This window comes from Fusarium poae, chromosome 2 (genome assembly GCF_019609905.1).
Source record: "Fusarium poae strain DAOMC 252244 chromosome 2, whole genome shotgun sequence".
Lineage (NCBI taxonomy): Eukaryota > Fungi > Ascomycota > Sordariomycetes > Hypocreales > Nectriaceae > Fusarium > Fusarium poae.
In genome coordinates, this window is record NC_058400.1 from 4,532,932 (window position 1) to 4,545,481 (window position 12,550).

General features: G+C 46.9%; 7 protein-coding genes across 7 annotated transcripts; 2 read left to right on the forward strand and 5 right to left on the reverse strand.

Annotated features, from left to right (window-relative positions):
* Positions 1–92: 92 nt before the first annotated feature.
* FPOAC1_005409 (uncharacterized protein) lies at positions 93–615 on the reverse strand (the record flags this gene model as incomplete). Its single annotated transcript, XM_044849937.1, has 2 exons — positions 93–247; positions 300–615. The coding sequence occupies 2 exons, from the start codon at positions 613–615 to the stop codon at positions 93–95; spliced, it is 471 nt and encodes a 156-aa protein (XP_044708647.1).
* An 809-nt stretch (positions 616–1,424) lies between these two features.
* On the reverse strand, positions 1,425–2,621 carry FPOAC1_005410 (uncharacterized protein; the record flags this gene model as incomplete). Its single annotated transcript, XM_044849938.1, has 2 exons — positions 1,425–2,079; positions 2,131–2,621. The coding sequence occupies 2 exons, from the start codon at positions 2,619–2,621 to the stop codon at positions 1,425–1,427; spliced, it is 1,146 nt and encodes a 381-aa protein (XP_044708648.1).
* A 785-nt stretch (positions 2,622–3,406) lies between these two features.
* FPOAC1_005411 (uncharacterized protein) lies at positions 3,407–5,207 on the reverse strand (the record flags this gene model as incomplete). The annotated part of the gene is made up of 5 exons (XM_044849939.1): positions 3,407–3,757; positions 3,809–3,954; positions 4,005–4,149; positions 4,206–4,836; positions 4,900–5,207. The coding sequence occupies 5 exons, from the start codon at positions 5,205–5,207 to the stop codon at positions 3,407–3,409; spliced, it is 1,581 nt and encodes a 526-aa protein (XP_044708649.1).
* An 886-nt stretch (positions 5,208–6,093) lies between these two features.
* FPOAC1_005412 (uncharacterized protein) lies at positions 6,094–6,966 on the forward strand (the record flags this gene model as incomplete). Its single annotated transcript, XM_044849940.1, has 1 exon — positions 6,094–6,966. One exon carries the CDS (start codon positions 6,094–6,096, stop codon positions 6,964–6,966), a length of 873 nt encoding a protein of 290 aa, XP_044708650.1.
* A 276-nt stretch (positions 6,967–7,242) lies between these two features.
* Positions 7,243–8,173, reverse strand: FPOAC1_005413 (uncharacterized protein; the record flags this gene model as incomplete). The annotated part of the gene is made up of 2 exons (XM_044849941.1): positions 7,243–7,373; positions 7,426–8,173. The coding sequence occupies 2 exons, from the start codon at positions 8,171–8,173 to the stop codon at positions 7,243–7,245; spliced, it is 879 nt and encodes a 292-aa protein (XP_044708651.1).
* A 409-nt stretch (positions 8,174–8,582) lies between these two features.
* Positions 8,583–9,272, reverse strand: FPOAC1_005414 (uncharacterized protein; the record flags this gene model as incomplete). The annotated part of the gene is made up of 3 exons (XM_044849942.1): positions 8,583–8,920; positions 8,974–9,106; positions 9,165–9,272. 3 exons carry the CDS (start codon positions 9,270–9,272, stop codon positions 8,583–8,585), a joined length of 579 nt encoding a protein of 192 aa, XP_044708652.1.
* Positions 9,273–11,089: 1,817 nt separating this feature from the next.
* FPOAC1_005415 (uncharacterized protein) lies at positions 11,090–12,402 on the forward strand (the record flags this gene model as incomplete). The annotated part of the gene is made up of 4 exons (XM_044849943.1): positions 11,090–11,159; positions 11,216–11,363; positions 11,416–11,914; positions 11,968–12,402. 4 exons carry the CDS (start codon positions 11,090–11,092, stop codon positions 12,400–12,402), a joined length of 1,152 nt encoding a protein of 383 aa, XP_044708653.1.
* Between the last annotated feature and the right edge of the window lie 148 nt (positions 12,403–12,550).

Below are 12,550 nucleotides of genomic sequence, written 5' to 3' on the forward strand. Positions count from 1 at the left end.
AAGTAAAAGACACCGAGTAACAGCCTTGAGTTCAAGTTCACTTTAATGAGTTTACATACATTGCAAACTTTACATATAACCCGAAACCTTGCTCATTTCTTAACCACGCGCAAACCTAGGCGCGTAACCCATCCCGATGAAGCTTCATCCTGTCCTTGCACGCTTCGTAAGAAGGGCATCATACGTACGCGACCAATATTCTTCAACTTGATCCAAGAACATAGCTTACAGAAGAGCTGTCGTAGAACTATCAAGATTGTCAGAACTAATAAGCTTTGATTGGCTAACTTGTCAATCACCTTCTTTTCGTATCTCTTTTATTTCACTTTCTAGTCGTCGTCTAGTCGCCCACAAATCGTCCAAGTGTTGTCTTCTCATCTCGAGCAGTGACGCGAGCTGATCCATGTCTTTCCAATCTTCACGAGGTACATGCTTATGGTATATCTCAATTTCATCCAGTATGTCTTTGACGTGCTGCTTGAAGGTCTGTATGCGATCTTTATTGTGCCCAAGTTTCTGCTTCAACGCGGATCTGCGCTCGCGTTGATAGAATGCGGCGACCGAAGATTTGTTGGTGTTGGCTTGATTTCCTTGTCTTGTTGTGGCGCCACCCATGGGTCATTTTGCGATTCTGGGAGTAGGGACTGTTTGTTGTAAGAGTTTGAGCTCAACTCGTGCCGATGGTTGGATGAATCGTCAATGTGTTTGGGTGAACGGGTTTAGCTAACAAATTACCACCGCCCACAGGATTTAATAAACAATGTCTTATCTTGAAAGCTAAAATAACTCTACGCGACTCAGACGTGTCAGGTAGTATGGCCCATAGTAAAGGTCAAGTGTCGCGTCACTTACATCCGCGTACTTAGTTGGGGGTCGGTGGTCCAGCGGTTAGTGGTCACCAGGCTTAGCCAACGGCTTATCCTCTGAGCTAAAGGTAGTAGGTTTAAATCCTATAACTCCTAATTTTACTAGCTATTAGAGGAGAAAAAGAGGTTCTTAATTAATTACTAGCTAGCCTACTGGCTAGGCTAGGCCTAATTAAGAAGCCTACTATAGATAATCTTAAGGAAGGTTTTTAAAGAGTATTACTATATATCTTATTATATTAAGAAAGGTTTTAATTTACTAAAATAATTTTCTTTACCTAAAATAGCCCTAGATTTCCCTTACCTTAGTAGCTAGCTTACTTACTAGCTAGAATACCTAAGAGCAGGGTCAATGAAAGCTCAATTATACACGCATACTTAGTTAAAATCTGGATCATGCCTATATTTTTTATACTTGTCAATAATTTAGATTCACTAAAGTTATAGTTTGTGAATCACCATGCTTTCGACGCGTGACGATCACGGGCTTCTGCGTGATTAAGTTTAGGTATTCATCATGATATATATAAGGTCTGGTTATTACATGGTAATCCCGTTTTAAGCCTTCATAACCTCAGACAGGCGGACAACGCTAGCGCTAACAGTGTTGTTACCACCTGCAGGTGGCAAGATACCAGCGCCCATAATCATAAGCAGATCTGGGTCCTTCTTGAAAGTGAGGAGAGAACGGGTATAAGCAGTAGGTTGGGGAACATTCCACTTCTTCCAAGCAGATGTGTCGCCAAGAGCCTGGTTGGTGAAGATCTCAGATCGAGTACCGCAACTGACAACGATGGTACCATTCTTGCCACCGTAAGGAGTCCAGATCACGTAGGGAGAACCAGCAGGCGTGGTTCCGTCGCTGGAAACAACCTGGTTATGCTCTTTGTTAAGGAACTTCTGGGGATCCTTGGAAAGGCGGTAGTAGACAGGGAACCAGTAGTCGCTGCCAGCGGGAGGGTTGGGGCCACCGCCATACTCGTAGACGTAGATATACTCGTTGTTAGGCAGCTTGGCGACGGTAGGCATACCAGGACGAGCGTAGTAGTCGGCATACTTGGTGTCATCGACAACCTTGGACCACTTCTTAAGATCGGTGGTCGTTTGGTGGACAAGCTTCTGCGAATGAGTGGCGTTGTCGCGCTGGTCGGAGTAGTACAGAATGAGCTTCTCCTTGTAGGTCATCAGGAATGGCTCCCAGACAGGAGTGAGGCTATGTTTTTGTTAGTCTGATCTGATAAACCGCTTGTGAGGCTTTACTTACCCAGGGTTGGGTAGAGCCTCGCCACCAAGAGCAACATGGCTGACAAACTCCCAAGTGTAACCCTTGTCGCGACTAGCATAGACTTCAATGAGGGTCTCGCTAAGATCGGAAGGGATACTGCTGCCTGAGCAAAGTACGGTTCCCTTGGGGTACTTCCCGAAAGCGCGAGGGAGCTCATAAAGCTGCGGCTGGTATCGCAGACCCCAGTTGTTTTGGGTGTCTTTGACCTTGGAAATCTCCTTCCAGGTCTTGCCACCGTCCTTGCTCTTCACAATTGGAAACCAGACATTAGGAGGCTCGGGAGAGTAGTTCTCCCATGTAGCCAGTAGGGTACCGTCAGATAGCTCGAGGGGACGGGCGTAGAGGACCTGAGGATCTCTGTAGTCGGTAGGAGGATCGAAGATCTCGACATTGCTGAAGGTCTTGCCCTTCTGTGCAGGCTTTGCTGCCACAAGAGGCAGCAGGAAGGAGACAATGGCAGCGAAACGCATGATGAGACCTGTCAGTGTTGACAATTGCAGGATGCTGGGGACAAAGACCACGATGAAGATGTGGTCGAAAGCCTTTATTATATAGGTCCCCAGTCATTAATCTCTATCACATAACGAGTAAGGCCCCGCCCATAGCATGTCATCTCATCTCATGTGGCATCGTCATCCCCAGTATCAATGGAGTATAGCAGTATAGACAGTCTGTTTGACGCGGAGAAACTGAGCTCCAGAGTCTGGGGTCGCGTCGTAATTAATCTGGGGAATCTGGGGATTGATTGGAGCGGGAATGAAGTTGGCCGAGAAGAAAGAGACGCGCTCCAATGAACGCTGGAAGATTGTGGGTGCAGATCCTGGGACCGTCGGTGGGCATGCAAGGATAAGGATGTTTAGTTGACCTTGACATTGCGGGGACGAGAAGCGGCGAAATTTAATAGGAGCAAAAAGATTTGGGGTCTCGGTCAGTTGGAGTCCGAGATCAGCAGCTTGATGAGATGAAAACATAATGCCTCAACATGGCATGGTTAGTTAAAGCATTCCCTGTCGGCAACACACAGCGGAATTTGACCCTGGTCGGTTTTCGGTAGCCTCGGCTCCTCGCTGTGAATAAGGTTTTTGATGGTGAGGCTCATCACAGACACGAGACCTGATTGCATTGCATAGTCATGTCGCATCGACCTTGTATTGTTCTATTGCTTAACCAAACAGCTGGGTATTCCATCGCTCGCTCACACATTACCGAACCAAACACATACGCTCATTATATCCCAACGCCAGCTAGTGTCTAATTAATACTTGCTCAGTTCATATGAACTCTTTTGGCGTAGCATCTTCCCCTTCCAGAAGAATAGCCATGGCACCGGGATGAAAGCTAGACTGATAAAGGCAAACACACTACCAGCCCAATTGATGCCCATCTCCTGGTACATCTGGAACACAAAGTTGGGAAATGCAGCACCAAGTGCAAAGCGGAAGATTCCGTTTGCTGCAACAGCTGATGAAAGGTCCACGGGCTTGAATGCGCTGGCCAAATAGGCTAGACAGCTCAGGAATGAAGCCATTGTTCCCCAGGCGAAAGGGACGCCAGCCATGACAGGGACGATCCAATGCACCGATGCATCAGGGGCCCATGCATACCACTATTTTGAGTTAGCTTAGCGGACTCCTTGTAGTGGTCTGGAGATACTTACGAATAATCCGATTGGTACGAGTATACTCCCAACCAGCGCTGCATACAGTCTATGCTCTGGCGCCACTCTGTCGCCGGTTCTAGCCACTTGCTTCTGATAGATGGTTGCGTCAAAGACAGCAAATGTGACAAGACCCAGGAGAATACCTATATCGGTTAGTTCCGCCTGGGTTATACGAGCAGTTCGGATGGCTTACCAATGATGAGGCCTATATAACAGAGACCAGTTTGTCGTGCATCAAACTGGTAGACGGTGGAGTAAACATAGGTGTAAGAGCCGAAGAAAGAGAATATCATGGCGAATGAGAAGCCACTGTAAAGTCCCAGAACAAGCGACACAGGCTACAAGCCAAGATTAGTAACTACAAAGACAGAACCTAGAGATGAAAATAACAAACCTCGAAAATGCACATATGCCATGGCCTAAGCATAGCTTTGCCAATCTTTTGCATCTCCATTGTAATACCTTGACTCTTGGGATGTTTACCAAGTCTCCTGGCACGCGCAGCAAGAATCTGTTTCTTTGATGTCTCGGAAGAAAAGAAGATGGCGATAGCGACAGGAGTCAGAATACAAAGAACGACCCAGATCCCCCACTTCCAATCACCATACTGTTCAATGGCGTAAGATCCTATTAGAGGTCCCATGCTAGGACCGAGAAAAGGCGCCAGTAAGTATGCAACACCCACACGACTGACTTGACTCGGCGGCCAGAGGTCAGACATGGTTCCTGCGCCCACCGCCATAACACCACTTCCACCAAGTGATGCAAAGAACCTGAAGATGACAAGGGCTGCAAAGTTATCTGATGCTACCGCGATGGCATTACAGATGATAAGTATGATGATGTTGACTTTGTAAACGACAAGACGACCGTGGAGATCAGAAATCGGGGCGGCGATACATGGACCGAAGACGAAACCGATAGTGTAGAGGGTTATAGGAAGAAGAGCGACATTTCTACTTGTCTGTCCGAATTGTTCCATAATGCCTGGAAGACCTGCGACAAGTGTTGAGATACCTGTTGTTCTGTGTTGTGGCATTGTCAGTCAACCATAACCTGCAGATACGTCAAGACTAGACACTACATACAAGCCGAATGTGTATATCGCTGGTATGGCGGTATGAACAACCTTCTTCCACATCGACCAGTTCATGGGGTTCTCTGGATCCTTCTCTCCATCCCAATCCAACTCATGTGTAGCGTTTGGTGCGATCGAACCGTTTCGTGTAGAATCCTTCTCAGTCTGACTAGGTCTGTCTGACTCGAACGAATGCCCTTCGAATTGTGTGGCACCGCTATACCGAGTGTAATCAGGAAACCCAGGAAACCCGGGATTTCCAGGATATCCGGGCTGCCCTGGCTCGGGATCCCTCATCAATCTGTGTGATTCAGACATGATATAAACAATGGCGTTTGCGGGAAGAGGTACGATATGAATTGATACACAGATCTGATATCAGATAGACGCCGTACATATATACAGCTTTTGGGTCACACTGCCTTGTTTCATAGATCTTCCATCGTAACGGCGTGCTGCTTATTGTCGACACGTCAGTTGGAAGTGGAGTGGCTGTAACATGATTCCAGCAGCGCCTGCTGTAAGCTGACGCAGAGGTTCTACTGTACTGAACATCTAACTAAATGGAGGCAAATAAGCACTGCTGTTATGCTTAGACCAACTTAGCCTCGCTAGAAGTATAGCCAAGGTGTTGACTACGCAACAGGTGACAAATGACCGGTGAATTATCTGATCCGTAATACTGGAATGGAATCTGATGAAGGAAAACACCATGATTCGAGCCGTAACTTGGCAAAAACGTCGGTAAACTGATATCATCACTACAATTCTTGGCATTCACAGTCCTACTTCGATGACCAGTTTCAGGATGGTGTACAAGAAAAATAGCGATGATCGCCTACATGGTAGTATTATTCTCCCCGAGTTTGTGTCATCGAGATGAATATCTCAGAAATATCTAGCACCCGTGCCACGTCCCTACTTGGCAATGATCAAATCTCACTCAATCGACGTCAGCGACAAGCTCAGTTGGCGGTGCATATTGCCCAATCTGACAGCGTAAGCGCCGTTGACACCGCATAAACCAACCACGCTTATCTCTGAAGCCCAAGCGCATAAAGATCCATCTGTTGATTACTCTATTCAGGTCTTACACGCCGCTAGATAACCTGCAACTCAGCCTCTCTTGTTTCTTGTCAATCTTTCCCGAATAACTCCACAACCCACTCAAGAATTCCGTATCATTGCTTCGCCTGTTTCCAAAATGTCCACCGACGCCGCTCACTCAGCAAAGTCCAAGCCCCTCTCCTACATGGAAAAACTGTCTGATGAGGTCTTCTTTTATAGACCTTCTAATAGTGACCCAGCCACTAGCGCATCCATACCACCAAAGCTCATCATTGTCGCCAGCTGGACCAATGCACTTGATGCTCACATTGCCAAATATGTCGACAAGCATAAGCAGCTATACCCAGCTGCTCATATTCTGCTGGTCAAGAGCACTAACAAGACCTTTTTTGACCCAAAGTCTCTCCCACGTTTTGTTAGACCGATGGTGTCAGTCATCAGGGCTACAATTCCTGAGGGTGCATTCTCTACTCCGGAGCCGAGCGTCTTGATCCACATCTTCTCCAACGGTGGCTCATCGTCCATCTCAGCCTTGTATGATGAGTATTCTATTTCCGCTCGCGGGGATGAGGACCCCTATCTCCCGCCTCATGTTATGGTTTTTGACTCAGCACCGGGTGCTCAAAGAGCATCCACGACATATGCATTCTTTATTATCGGTTTCTCCAAGCTTCGGCGCTTCTTTCTCTCGCCGCTTATTTACATCTTTGCGTTGTGCTGGCAGCTGGGCAGGAACCTTGGTAATACCAAGGATTGGCTAGTCTACTGGGGTAAGACCCATAACGAGGCAGAAGGCAAGAGGGAACGTGAGCTTCGCAGGTCCTATATCTACAGCGACACGGACGATCTTGTTCTACATACTGACCTGGAGACTCAAGCCTCACAAGCTGTTGAGATGGGCTTCAATGTGCGGATGGAAAGGTTCGATGGCTCGAAACATGTTGCTCATGCCAGGCATGATGATGAGAGGTACTGGAGAACTGTGCAAAGGACTTGGGATGGTTTTTAGCCCCTTGTAACTATCCAAAAAGATCTCTTTTGTGTTAGTCTTGAGAATACAGTCGTCGTGGTCGTTCTTATGCTTGCTGTAGGATATATTCAACAGTGAAGCTCACTTCATATTCACAATACAATCTCCCGAATGATGACGACGAGAAGCATAGATTAGGTATAGCAACTCTCAACTAAAGATACTTGCAACGATTAAGAATTCGTGTCAGACCTCCAGTATAACTTCTTCATCCTGACACACCACTTTATGTCGAGGATAACAGATCGACCGCGTCTATAGTGGTTTCCTACCCCAAACAAACCGCATCGGAAAATATGCTCCAGTATTGGCCAACTCAAGCTCCAGGTCTTGCACCAACGTATCGAGTCGCTCGTCAGTCAATGGTTTGAGAGATGGGTCCAAGGCTAAACCAGTCAATCAGTATAAGAGTTATCTTTAGTCCACTGCCACACTCACCTTTGGCACCAGCTGCAAATCCCCTCGCGATGATTAAGTCAGCCTTGATCCCCAATCTCCCAAGCTCCTCATCTGTGTTATTCTTCCCAACAGCACGCAACGCCGTTCTCTCCTGGATATCTTCCAGTCCGGCATCTATAAGCCATGATTTCATTTTTGGAGCCTCGAGGGGATCTAGTCCAGACGCTTGACAGACAGCGCGAATACAAGCAAACATGTCGTTATAACACGGGTTTTCTTCGCTTGTGGTAGGGCAAACTCTATCACAATCGCCAATCTGAATCCAGCCACCAGGCTTGAGAAGTCGAATGTGTTGGTTGACTACAGATCGCTGTGCATCACCGGAACCAGCTGCTATGAGTATCATGCGTAAGTTTATGAGGTCAAAAGACTCATGCCAGATCTGGGGTGGAGGATCCTTGATGTCTTGTTTCGCATATTTGATGCCGTTCGTGGCGGTATCGGGGAAGAAGGAAGTGTTGATATCAGTACCGAGAAACGTGTGCTCATCCCGGGTTGCCTCGGGAATGGAGGATAGGACATCGCGCATCCATAGACCATCCGCAGTTCCAACATCAAGAATTGCTCGGGGGGCGCTGGTAAAGTCAAGTGGTGCAAAGACCAGGGTACCCTCGGCCGCCTGTTTGAAGCCGAGGTGATGTATGGTCAATCTGCCTATGTCACTGCTCACATCTTTATCTTGAGCTTTCATATACCATTCGGGAGTTGAGTACACTCCGTTTGTCATCTTGAATCGTTTTGTAATTGCCAAGTTAATTGACGCAGGGAAGCTGACAGTGAGATTACGAGTAGATAGTTAGACCGATCTCGATGATCCCTGTCAGAATCATACCCTGTCTGTTTTACCAATGCGGCACGGTTATCTAATTGTCAGCATTGGCGTACGTTACCTTTGAGTAGTTACTGTAGAGTGCGATACTGGTTCCTGAGTACAGAACGCAGACTTTGTTTTCTTCCCAAAAGGAGACACAAGCAACATCGTGTGTAGCTTTCTATCAATTATCGATTATAACAAGTTCTAGGATCACATCTAATTAATGATTAACAGAGTCGGCTTCCTTTCTACCCTCTATACGGAAACCAAACACACCCCGACCCAAACTCTGTGCTATTATCCACTGAAGCCTAGAACGATTCTATAGAAGGTAGAACGCGGAGGCCATCAACAGAACCAGGCCGCCCAGAGCGGGCTTTAGCTGTGGGACACCATCAGTCACAGGGGCAGCACTTTCTGTGGGTGATGCTTGAGCCGTATCTTCGGCCTTCTTATCGGAGATGGTCTTGGTTTCTGCATCAGAAGTCGCAGCTACTATCACTGCTGAAGATGTTTCTGAATTCGTGGATGTAGCAGCAGTTTCGGTTAAAGAGGTTGTGGAAGTAGTGGCTGCCAACTTAATACCGCAGGCTTTCTCAACATTGAAAGTGAAGTCAAGATTTCGAGCCTGACATTCATCGTGCTGTCTCTTAACAGATCCTATACGCATTTTCTTAGCTCTATTCACGCATGAGGGGCTCCATGACACTCACTGGTCAGGACGATGGCCTCACAGCTCTTTGCCATGCAGCAAAAATACGCCTCGCGATACTTGTTCTGGGTGCACATGCAAGCTGGGTCGTTTGTGCATGAACCACCTGGAAAAGAATCGTCAAAGCAGCCATTCTGTGGAAAACAGGCAAATTAGCTGAAGGTTTTCAAGGGCGAAAAGAGGGACACTCACGTCGCAATTTGACCTGCGTAGCTCAGCTTCCTGATCGAATTCAGGTGCAGCAACGGCACCAGAAGCCAGGATGCTGATAAGAATAATGGAGTTGGACAAGCGAACCATGGTGAAGATATTAGAACAATTTTTACTCTGTAGAACGAATGGCTTAGAGTGTGACTAGACAGATCTGCAAATTATGATACAAAAGAGGACAGCTCAGTGTTTTAATCAAATAGTCACTTTACGCGCCTCACTCGTGCGCGTTGAGTTGAGTCGCGTTTGCCGCGCCTCGGAAATAATACGAAGATACCCAGAAGCTTAACTGGATTAGGAAGGTCTTTGAGTCAGTGAGCGGGGTTGTTTGGTGCCAGAGCGAACCAATAATAGCCTGATGAAGGAGTCGTGATGGTGTCTTTGTCTCGAGACATGCTGATGTTTTTGAGATCATGTGGGATGAATACGAGATGATTCATCTTCTGTATATTTGAGGCTACGTTTATGAGAGAAATCATGCTGTTTGAGTGAGTTTTGTAGCTGTCTCAATTCAGTGTCTGAGTCTCCACGAGGACTATGTGCTGTCGATGTGACCCTTTGGTTCGAAAAGACAGTTCAGCAAGACCAGATCAACAGTCACAGCCTGCAGAACCTACAACGCTTGGGCTCGTTCTTTTTTTTTTTAGTGTGAATATTATTCGTTATTTATATCTCATATAAACAAGATATATTCGTGTACAAAAAAGGTGCGAGGGAGAAATACTTTGTTTATTTGTTCACGTCTAGGGTAGTCGACGTGTTTTGGGATGACAGATTATGGAACCAACACTGATGCTGATCAACAGGGATCGCGGAGCTTGTGAATGCCGACTCCCGATATCTTATCGCTTATCTATCCTCTTCGTATTATCTAGACGCCGCGAGTGGATTCGAATGTCACTCTGACAGCAAATCTAGCCGCATCCAGCAGACCATTCGACCCTGAGAAAGCTTGCCGAATTATCCGTCAGGCCCGTCAATCGTCACCAAATCCAAGCCACGTTCGAATCGATTCACCGGTTTCAGGAAACGATTCGACGTTGGAGGGACGAAAGTCATTGTCGATCAGACATAGCCATACCGGATGGGAGGCCGCAACTCAAAGAATTGGATTGAGGGAAGAGAAAATGAAGGGAAATATTTTGAGATTCGGACTCCACTGATACAGTATAATGACCAATCAACAAACAGAAAATGCGAGCCATTGAGAGGAGTCAAGACGTGGAAATTAGAGCCAAGAATGAGCTGAAAATTCGAGAGCATAGTAAGCTTAAATTCTACAGAGAACAGGTCACTGCAGTGAGACTGCCGTTACATTTCAGTGTCTATTCTCCTGTATTGTCATCTCTGCTAAGCCTACGATCATCGTTGTCTTGTGAGTGGCTGGCTTGCTGATCCCAGTACCAGTCGGGTCAAGCCGCGGACACGTCCGTTCCTGTTTTCCTGGTGGCTGAGCACCATTGGTTCCAACTGGCGGGATACCCATGCTGAATGGTGACATAATAAATGAGGACTTGCTGAGTAGCTCACAGCCTGTCTCATGGTGGAGAGGTTCCCACATATTTCTTTCTCCCTCATCACCCAACCTTTCATGGGTGCGTGTTTGGGATGATCCCTCGAATGGAGGTCTGTTTGGAGAGGTGTTTTTTGTCTCCACTGACCCTGGTAGGGCTGACATGCTTGACCCAGATTCTGCCCATGGCACTGCCATTGCATAGGGATAATGAGCTTGATTAGGTTTCACTGTGGAGGGGGCTGCCATGGATGATGATCCTTTTTGAAGTTATATATCAATCGCTGTAGCACTCCATTGTGAAAATCTCTACCATAGCACATCTCCTCTTCCACTAGTAACAGCATCCAACAACCACAAGTTACCCTTCAACACCACTACCCTTCACACTACGATGGGTCTTTTTAGAAGCGACGATGACAACGATGCCCCCGTCACCTGTCCTACACATTCACTAGCCCAAGGTATGCAAGCCAATGTTCAACAACCACTTGACGTCTTGTTTACTAACTGGCAAAAGATGCACATCAAAATCTTGTTGGCAATCTCAGTTTCTATCAATTCGCCATGATTCTTGGTGGCTCATGTTCTGCTGTGGCCATGATCGTTATGTTCACCTGCAAGCAACTCCACGCAACGCACCTCTCAAATCCCTCCGAGCAGGTCAAGTATGTTGTCTCTTCCAACATCAAAGCGTCGAATCTGGGCTAACCTGTTCAGGATCATGCGAGTCGGCAACCTCATCTCTGCTTTCGCCCTCATCTCATTCCTTTCTATCTGTTTCCCCACTGCCGAGGTCTACATCCAGCCATGGCTTCACGTCTTTGAAGGTTTCGCTCTCGGATCCTTCTTTCTGCTCCTCTGCGATTATGTATCGCCCCACCGCGACCAGCGCGATGTCTTTTTCGCGACCAAGCGAAATAATGGAATGAAATGGTTCAAGACCCGCTGGGTCATGATTTTTCAGATGCCAGTCCTTGCCATTGGTGTTGCCATTGCAACTGACATCACCCAAGCTGCTGGCGTCTTCTGTCAAGAGAGCAACTCGCGCGAGTTCGCCAACATTTACCTGCGCGTTATTATGACCATCTCGCTCATTGTTTCTGTCGCCGCGATCCTTCAGATGTACATGCTCCTCAAGAAGGACCTTGCCCATCACTCCCCGATGCTCAAGCTTACCGCCTTTAAAATTGTGGTTGGATTGACCTTTCTCCAAGAGGTAAGCCATTGCAAGTTTATTACTACGAAAAATGGTTAACTAACAGTTTGCAGATCATCTTTTGGATCCTCGGAGACCAAGGCGTTCTCGAGCCTACCGATGTACTCACATACGCTGATGTTCATATCAGTCTTCCCAACCTTGTCACTTGTGTTCTGATGGTCCCCCTGTCGATATTCTTCTACATTGCCTACCCTTGGAAGGTCTATGTCCACGGTCACGGTCGTGGAACATTTGCCAAGCTGGAAGAGAATGACAGGCCAGAGCAATCCTACCAGGGAGGACCGTTTGGCATTTACGCTTGGCTGGCAATGCTTAACCCATCTGATTCTTTGAAGGCGATCCTGTTTATCTTTCAGGGTACTGAGAGGAGAACATCGCCTGGAACTCCCGTTGCTATGACTGGGTATAACTCGGATGATGCTTTGATGTCGCGTCCCTACAATGCAGACTCTTACTCTGCCACAGCCCAGGGACAACGTCTTTGATGATTTAATTATATAGATAAACGGCCGTTATGACAGGTTTTTAGTGGTTTAGGAATAAATGAAGTTTAAATCTAAAGAATACTTTCCATCCACTTTCCAATCCTGTTTCATCTTTCGTTGCCAATTTGCATCCAAAACTAAGCAGATA